Source organism: Andrographis paniculata, unplaced genomic scaffold (assembly GCF_009805555.1).
Source record: "Andrographis paniculata isolate CXL003 unplaced genomic scaffold, ASM980555v1 Contig5END, whole genome shotgun sequence".
NCBI classification, from domain to species: Eukaryota; Viridiplantae; Streptophyta; class Magnoliopsida; order Lamiales; family Acanthaceae; genus Andrographis; species Andrographis paniculata.
In genome coordinates, this window is record NW_026137595.1 from 2356074 (window position 1) to 2370553 (window position 14480).

The 14480-nt window shown below is 40.6% G+C and overlaps 1 protein-coding gene across 1 annotated transcript in view; it reads right to left on the minus strand.

The window, feature by feature from the left end:
* LOC127259152 (xanthine dehydrogenase 1-like) overlaps positions 1–14480 on the minus strand; it is a 38452-nt gene that overhangs the window by 10506 nt on the left and 13466 nt on the right. The window contains 3 exon segments of the mRNA XM_051286299.1: positions 8237–8371; positions 8892–9053; positions 14144–14365. Coding sequence (XP_051142256.1) covers positions 8237–8371; positions 8892–9053; positions 14144–14365 — 519 coding nt within the window.

Genomic DNA, 14480 nt, shown 5'->3' on the forward strand with positions numbered 1-14480 from the left:
AAAAGCAATACCCTTAACTATTAAAGCAATAACACTATTCTATAAAAAACAATAACTAAAGTTGTGAACTCTAACTACGAAAGCAGTAAAGAAAACTGTAAAATCTAACTATCAAAGCGGTAAGGGAAAGCTTTAAATTATGAAAACGGTAAAGAAAAGCTGTAAATTTGACGTTTTCAAGATAGGGTTTTCTGGATATTGTTTATAATTCCATCACAGGACGAGTTTCTGAACCTCCACCAGGTTAAGATCTGCATTGGCCTACTGCAAAATAGGCCCTTCGATATAGGGTTTCAGTCTCGCTCCATTAACAAGGAAGGAATCGCTTCCATGGGGTTATCCACATTACTAATTCTTATGGCTCCGCTTGGCAGAACTTGTCTGATGATATACGGCGCAGTCCACCGTGATCTCAACTTCCCTAGAAATAAGTGAAGCCTAGTATCATATAACAGAACCTTGGATCCCTCAGCGAATTCTTTCTTCTTCAACTTCCTGTCATGATAGAATTCTATTATTTCCTTATAGAGTTTTGCGCTTTCATATGCAAGGTATCGGAACTCGGTCAGGTCGAGCAGTCTTTTGGCGTGCTTCTCCTGTGCGGGGAGAAGATCAAAGTTTAAATACTTAATAGCCCAATACGCGCGATGCTCGAGTTCCAGAGGTAAGTGACAGGTTTTTCCATACACAAGCCTGTATGGGGACATTCCTATTGAAGTTTTGAAGGCTGTTCTATATGCCCACAACGCATCATCCAATTTTTTTGTCCAATTCTTACGACTTTTATTTACTGTGGTCTGGAGGATGTGTTTGATTTCTCTATTTGAAAGTTCCACCTGACCGCTTGTTTGTGGGTGGTAGGGGGTAGTAAGATGTTGACGAACACCATATTGTTGAAGGCAAGTTTGCAGCGCCTTGTTTACAAAATGGGTACCTTCATTGCTTATTATAGTTTTGGGGACCTCAAACCTTGGGAATATGGCATATTTTAAGAAGCGGATCACGGATCAAGCATCATTAGTTGGGAGCACTTGCGCTCGACCCACTTGCTCACGTAATCCACTGCCACCAGAATGTATAATTTTCCATTTGAGTTCGGAAAGGGACCCATAAAATCTATCTCCCATACATAAAAAATATCCAAAAACAAGACTCCAGTTTGGGGCATCTCATCTCTTTTTGAGATAGAGCCTAACCTTTGACACTTGTCGCAAGATTTGGCAAAGACTTTAGCATCTTTTTGTAAGATAGGCCAAAAAAAGTCTGACTGCAAAACTTTGGCCGCTGTGCGCAGGCCAGCGAAATGCCCTCCTACATAGGACCCATGACACTCGTTTAAGATCAACGGGATTTCAGATTCCGCTACACAGCGGCGGATTGTCCTATCTGAGCTGATATTAAACAAATAGGGTTCATCCCAAAAATAGTTTTTTTCCAAACTGAGCAATCTCTTTTTTTCCCGTTGTACTGTATGCGCAGGAAACTGCCCCGTAGTTAAAAAATTTGCCAGGTCAACAAACCATGGCTCATTTGCTTGTACAAGGAACAACTTCTCGTCTGTGAATGATTCATTAATTTCAAGAGATATGTCCTCTGCCTACCTTAACTAAGGTGGTCCGCCATATGATTTTCCTTTCCTTTTTTTATCTTTGATCTCTATGTCAAATTCTTGGAGCAACAACACCCATCTGATCAAGCGGGCCTTTGTCTCTTTGTTCTCCATCAAATACTTGATCGTTGCATGATCTGTATGGACAATGGTCTTGCTTCCGATGAGATATTGCCTGAATTTTTCGAAAGCGAAGACAATAGCTAGCAGCTCCTTCTCGGTTGTAGTGTAATTCTTCTGGGCAGAATCCAACGATTTACTTGCGTAGTAAATGACATTAAGTTTGGATTCCACTCTTTGTCCTAATACAGCGCCGACGGCATAATCACTTGCATCGTTATCAATTCGAATGGCTCGCTCTATATTGGCGCAGAAATTATAAGAGTGGTGGTTAGCTTCTCCTTCAGAATAAGGAAAGCCTCCTCACACTCGCTTGACCACTCAAAGTGAGAATCTCTGCACAATAGTGCAGTGAGCGGTTGTGTAATTTGACTGAAGCCCTTGATGAAGCGACGGTAAAACCCCGCATGTCCAAGGAAACTTTGTAATCCCTTCTCATTCAAGGACGCTGGCATCTTTTCGATTACACTAATTTTCGATTTGTTTACCTCTATCCCGGCAGTTGAGATCTTATGGCCTAAGACAATTCCTTCATTTACCATTAAATGACACTTCTCCCAGTTCAGCACGAGTTCAGTCTCAATGCAGCGAAGAAGTACTTTTTCCAGGTTATTCAGGCATTTGGAAAATGTCTTGCCATATACCGAGAAGTCATCCATAAACACTTCTACGCAGGGGTCCAAGAGATCACCAAATATATGGTATATGCATCGCTGGAAGGTGGCCGGAGCGTTGCAAAGCCCGAACAGCATCCTCTTATAAGCAAATGTACCATATGGACATGTAAACGTAGTATTCTCACAGTCCTCCAGCTTGATGGGAATATGATGGTAGGCTGAGTAGCCATTGAGGAAACAGTAGTATTCGTGTCCTGTGAGCTTCTTCAGGCATTGATCAAGGAACGGAAGCGGGAAATGATCCTTCTTTGTTGCAGCATTCAACCTCCTGTAATCGATGCATACCCTTCATCCAGTGACAGGTCTTGTCATAAAGACCTCCCCCTCGTCGCTTGTCTGCTCAACAAAGCCTCCTTTCTTGGGAACCACCTGGGTTGGGCTGACCCACTGGCTATCACTGATAGGGTAAATGATTCCTGCATTGAACAACTTGATTACCTCATTCTTTACCACTTCTTGCATATTCTCGTTCAAATGCCGCTGAGGCTGTCTGCATGGCTTTGCATCAGCGTCCAGCCTAATATGGTGCATACACACCGCTGGGCCGATTCCTTTAATATCAGTGATCTTCCATGCAAACGCCGTTTTCCTTCTTTTGAGAAGCGAGACGAGCTGAGCCTCATGATCCGGCAGTAGTGAAGCGGAGATTATCAGCGGGTAAGTTTCCTCCGGGCCAAGGTATATATACTTAAGGTGCTCAGGTAACTTCTTCAGCTCGTCCTTTATGCAGACATCGCTCGCTGGTTCTCTCTTGGCTTCCTCAATAGACTCCATGGGAGCTGATCTTTCACCGCTTGCCCCACTAGAATCCATGACAGCTTCCAGCTCGAGTGATCCATTATCTGAAATTCTTCCAGAGTTTCAAGTGTTATACAGTTCTCAAAAGTTGATAACTCATCGATATAATCACAATTTTCTTCTTGAGGTAGGCACAGTGTTTTTTTCATGGAAAATGTGACTCTATCACCACCTAAGCTCAGTGTTATTTCGCCTTGGGCGACATTAATGGTTGCTTGAGCGGTGGCTAGGAAAGATCTCTCCAATATGATTGGAATTTCGTGATCTTCGCTCATTTCCATTATTATGAAATCTGCAGGGAAAATAAATTTGTTCACTTGCACTAGTACATCATGGACAATTCCTTTCGGAAGTCTTATTGGTTTATCAGCAAGTTGAATTACAGTTCTGCATGCTTCTAATTCATAAAGCCCTAATTTAAAGAAAATCGTAAAGGGCATAGATGTTTGCTCCTAAATCACATAATGCTCTGATTGGCTCTAAATTGCCTATAGTACAAATAATGATCAAACTCCCAAGATCGCTTAATTTCTTTGGGAGATCCTCCTTAAATACGGCGCTGCACACACTTTCTAGCCGCACCGCTGCCGTTTCGTCCGAGAATGCCCGTTTTCGATTGATGATGTCTTTTATGAACTTAGCGTAATGTGGCATTTGCGATAAAGCATCAACAAACGGTATAATAACTTTAACAATACGGAAAGTATGCACAAACTTATCAATTTTTTTGGAATTGTCATTTTTTCCAAATCTGGTAGGAAAGGGAGCCCTAGCCAACGGCTGAGCGGGACCTTTTTCCTTCGGTTTAGGCACCCGAGCAGCTGGTATCGCTCGTGGCTGGGATGGACCTTCTTCCTCGGTTGGAATCTGTATAACTTCATCCCGTACAGATAGGTTAGCAACAAAAGGAGTAGAAGAAGAATTAGTACCTCTGTCTGGCAGTTGTAGCGATTGCGTCCACTTTCCACTCATTGTTTCTATGGCCTTTGCTTGGTTCGAGACAGTCTCGATTGTCCCAGGCAGCGTTCATTTCAGCTTCAGCTTCATAGCTTCAACTATTTGTCCGACCTGGATCTCTAGCATTTTGATCGAGGCAGACGTATTTCGTTGGAACTCCTGATTCGCGCGCTCTATGTTCCTCCAGAGTTCCTCCAGACTCAGTGGCGCTTGAGGTTGGGCAAAAACAGGTGCCTGCTGCAGAAAATGGGGGGTTTGAAAGTACGTTGTTGATGTGGATAGAATCCCCCTTGGTGATATTGTTGCGCAACGAACTGTTGCGACCATTGGAATTGTTGCTGAGGACGCGGTCCAGCAGGGCCTTGACCATGCCCTTTTTTGTACTGCTGGAACTGAGGGGCATTTCTGCCAGCCATATAAAAGACCTCCGCTGGGTTCTGAGTCTCCTCAGATGAGCTCTCAGCAACCTGCGAGCTTTGCTGGTCTGTATAGGTGCACTCTTCAATCACCTTGGCCTCGTTCATTGTCTGCTTCCCTTTACTGCGCAGGTCCTGCTTCACGAGCTTAGACTACTCTTTAACTTGAACAGACAAACTGTATATCCCTGCGTCGTGAGAAACTGAAGCAGGGACCTAGTATAGACCCCTTGATGGCTCCGGCCTGTTAGTCTCTGGCCAACTAGTCTGATTGGCCGCCATTTTTTCAATTAAAGCCCTCGCTTTTGAGGCACAACGCCCCATCAGCGAGCTTCTTGCCGCTGCATCTAAGGACATCCTCAATTCAGGCGTGATTCCTGAGTAGAAAATCTATAGCTCCATGAAGTCCGGATGTCGTGATGCGGGCAGTTGCGGAGCAATTGTTTGTAGTGGCTCCATGCTCTATGAAGGGTCTCATCACTCGTCATCTTGAAACTCAGAATTTTATTTCTTTGACGAATAATTTTTGACACAGAATAATATTTACTCACGAAGGTCTGCTGTTTCCTTGAAGGTCGCAGGAATGGGATAGAGACTATCGAACCATTTCCTGGCTTCTCCAGTTAGAGAAAAGGGAAACAAAATTAATTTTGCAGCATCCTCCGTGATCCCGTGCGATTTAGAGGTGACAGCGATCCTGTTGAAGTTCTGAAGATGCTCATACGGGCTTTTGTTGAGCAGCCCATGGAATTGACTCTGGCTCACCAGGCTAACGAGCGCTAGCTTCACCTCATAATGGCCAGAGCCTCTGGACGCAGAACTTGTAATAAATGTATTATCCAGAAGGGACTGATAGTGAATGTTCATGGGGACTTCAGCAAGGGGGCGATCAGCAGCACTGTGTCCCTCAGGCCTCTAGTTAGGCTCAGCAGTAGGTGGTGGGGGAGTGATGATAGCGGGTGTTGCAGCGGCGTTGGCAGCTTGGGCCGTTTGGAAAGCGATGAATGCTCTCTGGGCAGCTTGTGCTTTCTCCACCTGAGCGAGGTGCGCTTGTAGCCAAGCCATTCCCTGTTGGATGTTGCCGATCGCTCTCATGAGCTGTTCATCGGTTGGTGTCAGCGTGTGGGGAACGACAGTCGGGCGAAGATGCTGATGTGGCAGAATTCGAAGAATTCCCAGCGGCAGTCTAGAAAACTGGGACGACAGTAGAGGGAGCGACAACATTTCTTTGGTTGGCCATGATTTTCTTTCTAGTTAGCTCTCTGACCAGACGTCTCTGTAAACGAGCCCAGATTTTATACTCTTTAACTAGTGAGTTTTCAGGTCGAATACAGAGATTTTATGTCATGAATTTCAAATCGAGTGCAGATTTTATAAAAGTGGCAGAAAATGCAGTTGAGGGATCCGACTTCAAGTGGATCAAAATTCTAATTCTACGAAAAACGGTTAGTAAAAACGGTAAAGTATTGCGGAAGCGAGCAGCGTGGAGGTGAGCGGTGGAGTGCCAGTGAGGGGTGAGCGAGTGGCACAATGAATATACATATGTATAGATTAAGCGGTAAAGAGTGAATGAGAGGTGTTGTGTCTGAACTGTGCGTTACTTAATAGCTAGATTTTCCTGGATGAAATGAGCGAGTGGTGTTGGTGTTTAAACGGACATATATGTATAATACGGAAGCGGGGGAAGAAGATGATGTAAATATATAAACCAAATTATAGAGAATCCTTATCACTAGTATCTGACCTTAAGGGATTTACAATAAGACTTCAATGACACCCAGAATTGGAACATTATAAAAAAGAAACCCTACTGTCACTAGGAATTTCTGTGACCTTATAGACCACCGTCTATGCCCTATTAATTATCCCAAATCTGCCTCATTAGTGGTTTTACCCTTCTGTTACCTCTTTTTAAACAAAACTGAATTTAAACCAGTAGTTAAGCAGGTCGACAAGACTCCCATGTACTTAACTACATTGAACTACCTTGAAAATATTTGTGACAAAAAACAAGGTTTGGCTAATCAATTTTTCTGTGCTCTAAACCAGTGAAGTGAAATTCTTTAAAATCAGGATTTATATAAATGTGAAAAAGTGTGAAAATGGAGATGAAGAACAGAATGATATTTCATTACTTACCAGTAAAGCTGGAATTTCTAATTCTACAAAACCGTAAATGAAAGCAATAAACTACACTAAGTAAGCAGTAAAGTATTGGCCAGGAGAGAAGGGGATTCCCCTTCTCCCTTGGCCATTCCTGTGGAGAACTCCTTACAGTTGGAGAACAGGAAGACAACTAGAATGTAAAAAAAAGAAATCGCTAGTATACTCCAATCGAAGTACATTTACATACAGGTATCTGGCCCTATTTATAGCAGGTAGAAATAACGGTTGCAAGCAATTACAAGGTGGTTTCAACCGCTAGGCAGTTGATGACAGTTATTCTGTTTAAGCAGTTGCTGGCCATAACTCCTAGTGTGCTCGCTCCGCTTGCATGGGTTTGTAAGGGCGCAGATTTTCCTCGTTTTCCGGATGATTTGAGGACATCAACGCAGCTAGGCTGGCTTGCTTGTGCTGGCTGGTAGTGGAATAGCTGTCCCGCTGCAATTGGGACACTTAGTCAATATTTCAGTTGGGTTGCCATCACTCTGCAGCGGTGGGTGTCTGGGGCGTCACTTGCGAGCGGGAGGGGCTGCCGCTTGTGAGCGGTGGAAGCTACCGCTTGCTTCTCTTGCCTTAGATTTCTGGGCGATGGACTCACCGCTTGTGAGTGGATATGACTGTCGCTTGTGGCATCTGCCTTAGCTTTTCTGGCTCTAAAACACCCTTAAAAGGGCAAAAATTGTTAATAATCTCAACAAACCAACTCAGGACCATGCCAAGCGATATAGATCAATAAAGTATACCATTAACCAGTTATTGTGATAGTTTTTATACAGAAATTCAAGTAATAAGTAGTTTTGTCAAGCGAAGAATATGCTTATATTTGGAGTATGTCTCTGCCCAGTATATTGCAGTATGTCTTTATGTCCTAATATATTGAAATAGGCAGTGGGAAAGGAGAGGTTATGCATGTACAAGAACCATGAGTTCTACCGAAATAAATGAGAGAACTAAGGAAATCATTAACTTAATGAGTCTGGAATTGACAGCTAGTAAATAACCATAAGTAGAAGGAAGGTGGTAAGAGATCTTCTTTGCTTGTCTTTTGCTCTGTGAAATTGTTCATCTCCTCATCCTTTGGTAACTTTCGACTAATTAGTTACTGTTAGACTGATCATTTTATTTATTGATACTTGCTGGAATAAGTACAGAAGCCAAATTGTAGTGGCAAGCCCTTGGAACTACTTGTCCACAGAGTCCTAATTAAAGAAAAAAAAATAAAAATCTGACTATGAACCAAAAATAAATAGCCATCATATAAAAATAAAAGGTATGAATTCTAGACTAGATCGATGAAACTGCATTCTTCATATGCAAAAACACATGCAATATCCACTATAATTCTTTATCACAAAAATTAAAATAATGATAAAAAAAAAAAAAGGAATCCCTGCTGCCAGCTGCTTAAAGAATATTGTGAAATTTAATTAAGCAGACTTTGTATAGGCAAGAACAACAGAGAGAAAGGTGCATAGAAATGAGCAACAATGAATTACCTCAGTGAATGAGCCAAAATTCTGTTGGGAAGCTAGAGGCTGCATTCGTGCTTTTATTTGTTCACATGCATCCATAACAGCTGCACCATATATATCAGAACTTGCAGAAGCTGCTGTTGGGGAGGCATTGGGAACCTGAATGAGTAATTAGCCACATAAGTGGCTTGTCCATTCCAGACTTCCGACGATCACCATCAAATATATAAATTGCCACCACAGGTTAAAGATATTAGTGGCCCCAAATTACATGCATGTGTTGACCAACAAAAGGAATAATATGTTGTATAATATTTCAATATTTAATGCTTGTAATCAAGCATTTAGAATGATCCTTGAGGTTCAGTTTTCTTTGGTAACTGCTGTCGAAACTAGTGTTCATGGGAATAGTATATATTTCCCACAAGAAGACTCTGACTCACTGAGTGTAAAAGCATATGCTTGAATTAATTGTTTTATGGCATCAGATAATGGTGAAACAAATGTAACCAGATTATCATTATAGCTTGGATATTGTAACGACTAACGATGAGCTCATGATATCTAGAAAGTTTTCAAAACACATACAAGATTAATTATAATTCATTTCATACTCACATATCATATTATATTTGTCTAAGAGAATAATATACATACACAAAAAAAAATTATTTTTCACCTTATCAGTACTTGTCTCTGATATAAATACAGAGGCGAGTGGAATATTGAAAGAAGAAGCAGCAATCTGTGCAATTTTTGTATGCAAACCTTGACCCATCTCAGTACCACCATGTTTGACCAACACAGTTCCGTCTGTGTACACATGAACAAGAGCACCTGCCTAGAACCAAAAACAAATGAAAAAACAAAAAACTGATATATGAACATGATAAAATCAATAATGTGTTATTTTTCGGTTTTCTGAAATGGTTGTGACCTGATAAAAATCATCCAGAAAAAGATATTCAATACATAGCATATCATAATAAAGACAAGCACGCACTTGATTTTGAATGTGTAGAAGTGTGTTCTTGAAGGGTCACATATTTATTAATACCAAAAATTTTGTATGAATATTTATACATTCATAACAATATATTATATATATATATATGATGTGAATAAATTAATCGAAAAAATGATCCATCTTTTTGGTTTATTTTACAAGATACATATATAGAAAAACATAAAGAAAAAAAAAAAAAAAAAAACTTTCTAATCTAATCTAATCTCAAAATTCTAGCCAATAAATCAGTCTATCCTTATCCCTTGATTTAAAGGATTTAAATAAACGTATCTCTATTAATTTATTTGTAAATCTAATTAATTACATCTACATGAATCTAGCCAAGTATTTTGACAAGGGTCACCCATTTTCAAACTGCTTTAGAGCAAAACACGCTTAATTTTAGAGTTCTTTAAGTGGGGCTTCCGAAAGGAATATGCACATTGTTCACATGAGTAGTCTATTCAATTCATTTAACATCTAATTAACCTTGGATGGCCTGTCACCTGTCACCGGCTCACCTCCGGGGGTATTACATCATCCCCCACTTTAGAATGCAACGTCCCCGTTGCAACCCAAGGATCATCAACTGCTAGCCCTCATTAATCCGGTCAACGACTGCGGGTTATCGCAGGTCGGCTCTGATACCAACTGTGACACCCCGGCCTGCAAGCTAAGCGTGTTGGGATTGCAGACTGGCCCCACAAGTCAACACAAGTCCTCACTTTAGAATGCAACGTCCTTGTTGCAACTCAAGGATCATCAATTGCTAGACCCGTCATCAATCCGGTCAACAATTGAGGGCTATCGCAGGTCGGCTCTGATACCAGCTGTGACACCCCAACTCGCAAGCCAAGCGTGTAGGGATTGCAGACTAGCCCCATGAGCCCATCATTAGTCTGATCAACGACTGCGGGCTATCGTAGGTCGGTTATGATACCAACTATGACACCCCGGCCTGCAAACCAAGCGTGTCGGGATTGCAGACTGGTCCCAATAGTCAACACGAGTCCTCACTTTAGAATGCAACGTCTTCGTTGCAACCCAAGAATCATTACCAACTGTGACACCCCAACCCTTAAGCCAAGCGTGTCGGAATTGCAGACTGGCCCCATAAGTCAACATGAGTCATTCCAGCGCGCTTCTGTCCTCACTCATGCGCACCCTGCGAGACTTCTCAAGGGGCTACCCATCCTCAAATTACTCTAGAGCAAGTACGCTTAACTCTAGAGTTTTTTTAGTGGAGCTTCCGAAGAGAAATGTGCACATTGCTAGGCCCGTCATCAGTCCGGTCAACGACTGCGAGCTATCGCATGTTGGATCTGATACCAACTGTGACACTCCGGCCTGCAAGCCACGCAAAGCTAATCATGCCGGAATTGCAGACTGGCCGCACAAGTCAACACGAGTTCTTCTAACGCGCTTCTGTCTTCACTCACGTGCACCCTGGGAGACTTTGCAAGGGGTCACCCATCCTCAAATTACTCTAAAGCAAGCACACTTAACTCCAGAATTCTTTCAGTGAGGCTTCCGAAAAGGAATATGCACATTGTTGACATAAGTAGTTTATTTAATCCATTTAACATCTACTCAACCTTGGATGGCCTAGCACCGGCTCATTCATAGGAGTTGGCCTAGCACCGGCCTAACTCCGTGAGTATTACACCAATCCCGCCTCCAGTTTTTGTTTGATAATTGTCTATCTATTTCAATGTGTTTTATCTTCTCATGCTATACTAGGTTATGAGCAATGTTTTATAGAAGCCTTGTTATCACTGTACAACTTAATAGGGCCTTCAATTTTAACCTTCAAATCATTTTTAGCCAAAGCATTTCATATACTCCTTAGGAAATAACCCTAAATTCAAACGTCGATGACCATGCTACAACATTGGTTTCTTGCTTCTCCATGCTAGTAAGCTTCCTCTAAGAAAAATGCAGTACCTGGTAGTTGATCTTCTATCCTCTAGAGATCCAACATAATCTGTATCTGTGTAGGCTTTCTAAAGTAAGAGCATTGTGTCTTCTATACAAAATTCATTTTCCCGGACTGCTCTTCAACTAGTGTAATACTTTGTATTTTTCATGTAGATGTGATTCTCTGGGATCATGCATAAATTGGCGTATAACACTCACAAAACAAGCTATATCAGGTTTAGTATGGGCAATATAGATAAGTTTGCCAACCAACCTCTGATACATAGCTTTATCAATGAATGGCTCTTCTTAGCTGCACTTGAGATTTAGATCCATGGGAGTAGAGATAGGTTTCTATCCTGCCTTTCCAATTTCCATCAATGTATCAGTAACATATTTTTGTTGTGATATAAAGATTCATTGGGAGGGGTATTGTGACACCTCAACCCACAAGCTATGTTAAGCTGGGCGTGTAGGGATCGTAAACTGGCATCATAGGTCAAAAAGAGTTTTTTCAGCGCGCTTCTGTTCTCACTTACGCGCACCTTGGGAGACTTTTCAAGGGGTCACCCACCCTCAAATTACTCTAGAGCTGTTTGTTCTAAAGTTCTTTCAGTAGCGCTCCCGAAAAGAAATATGCACATTATTGACATGGGTAGTCTATTCAATCTCAGATGGCCTGGCACCGGCTCATCCACAGAAGTTGGCCTAGCACCGGCCCAACTTTGGGGGTATTACATCCTCCCCACATAAGAATGCAACATCCCCGTTGCACCCCAAGGATCCCTCAATTGCTAGGCCTGTCAGCAGTCCGGTCAACGATTGCAGGCTGTTGCATGTTGACTCTGATACCAATTGTGACACTCTGGCCCGCAAGTCACGCTAAACCGGGCGTTTCGGGATCGTAGACTGGCCCCACAAGTCAACATGAGTCCTTTCAACGTGCTTTTGTCCTTACTCACACGCACCCTAGGAGACTTCACTGGGTGTCATCCATCCTCAAATTACTCTAGAGCAAGCACGCTTAATTCTAGAGTTCTTTTAGAAGGGCTCCCGAAAAGGAATGTACACATTGTTAATATGAGCAGTCTATTCAATCTTGGATTGCCTGACACCGGCATCCACGGGACCTGGCCTAGTACCAGCCTAACTCCGGGGGTATTACATGTATGCAACTTCAATGCCAAGGAAATAATTCAACTTTTCCAACTCTTTTATTTCAAACTCCTTTAATGATTCGCATTTTAGCTCCATCTTCACTTTTCCATAACTCTTGCAAAACGACCAAACCAAGCTCTTGGTGATTGTTTAAAGCCATAAAGAGTCTTCTTAAACTTGCATACTTTTCCCACTTCACCCTCAAATCCCAGTGCTATATTTATGTAGATTTCCTCCTTTAAGCCCCCATGGAGAAAAACATATTTTACATCATATTGTAGCAGTTCCCAATCAAAATATTAAGCTAGGGGCAATAAGATTCTCACAGTGTTCATCTTGGCTACCAGATAGGCTGAAATTTTAGGGACATGAAAGAACATCTTTTAGGATAAATGTAATAGTAATATAGAAATATTACCAATTCAACAACAATGGTGAGAGAACCATCAGCCACAATAATTTTCCGGTTACTTGAGTAGGGATTATATGTGCGGAAAAATTGGGAAGTAGGAGCTACATGATTTGTGGCTCCAGAGTTTATACTCCCATTGAAATCATAAAACACTTTGGAGTCTTGAGGCATTTTTGCATAAAGAGGACCAGATTTTACCTGAAAAAGCAAGTGAACCAATTCTATAAGGCTTTTCAAGAGAGCAAAACAAACTCCTTAATTTCTCAATTTCCTTATTGTTAAATGCTTCCTTGGAGTGATTAGGTTTTGGGGTGACAATTGTCTTTGACGTTGACATGATGGAAGAAAATCAACAATTGAAGTTGTATAATGCTTTAGCAATTAAGGCCAAAATTAGGGAACAAAATCTAGGGTTTGGCGGTGAAGGAACAACTAGAACTCTATATTGGAGGCAGCAAGGTTTCTTTTGAACCAAACTCTGATACCATATGAATAAATGAATCAAAAAAAATATCCAGAATCGTTTTTGGCTATTTTATAGGATACATGTTAAGATATATTTAAAAAATATATATTATATTTATAATAGTTGTCTTATTTAGAAATTTGTAAGATGCTTGTCTTATTTAGACGATGTCCTTATAAATATGCACAAGTTCTTATTATGAAAATAGAAAATTTTAGTTTCATAACGTGTTGAGAGTTCTGATTCAGACTGATCTAGTGGATAATTCTTGCTACATCACTTTCGGTTACTTCTGACAAACTCAAGTTTATTAGATCATACGTTGAGTTTGTGGAGGAATTGTTAAGAAGGGATCTGGGCTTCCAACCTAAAACCAATTGGTAATAAGTGGAGTGGCTCTTCACCTAGATGCTAAAATATATTTAGAAAATATATATTATATTTATGGTAGTTGTTTTGTTTGACGGATTTGTAGAATTCTTGTCTTATTTGACTATTTGTATACCATTATAAATATGCATGAGTTCTTATGATTGAAATAGATAATTTCAATTTCATATTTCTAACACATATAAACCAATACCTAAACAAAAAAACAAAAACTATCTAATCTAATTTGAAAATCCTAGCCAATAAATCCGTCTATCCTTATCCTTTGATTTAAGGGATTTAAATACAAATATCTCTATTTAATTATTTGTAAATCTAGCCATGTATTTTGACATATGATATGAATTTTTTGTAACTTTTTATTTATGATGTGAATATATGTGTGTTGTGTGTAAATTCAAATGAAGAAAAACGTAGGTGATAGCTGCAGTTTAAAAAATGCAGAACTGATTCCTCTTTAGGAAGGACGAAGAAAAGTATTTTCAAATCAAACAGCTTTAACATACAGAAAAAAAAAAAAAAAAAAAAAAAAAAAAAAAAAAAAATCAGATAGAATCAGAAAGAGTGAAAGAGATAGTCTACCTGATTCATAAACTTAGCAGTGAAAGAGATGCCAAATTTTGTTGGAACAATAGCAATTCCCCGCTTCCTCCATCTATTTTGAAGATTGAATAGCTCAACTTCTTTGCGAGCATGCAATATGTCTGTGGACATCTTCAGTTCATTCCATAGACGTTCCACGGTGGACTGTTCAATTTTTTGACCATAATGCAAAACTGATCCCTCCTTTTGAAAATTGATCTCCTGAAAGAGCAAGTGCATGGTTAAGGAAAACAACATATTTTCAATTTGCAAACTCAACATTGCACTACCCAATTTGACAAGTACAAAGTACAGAAACAAAAATGTATACCAAAGG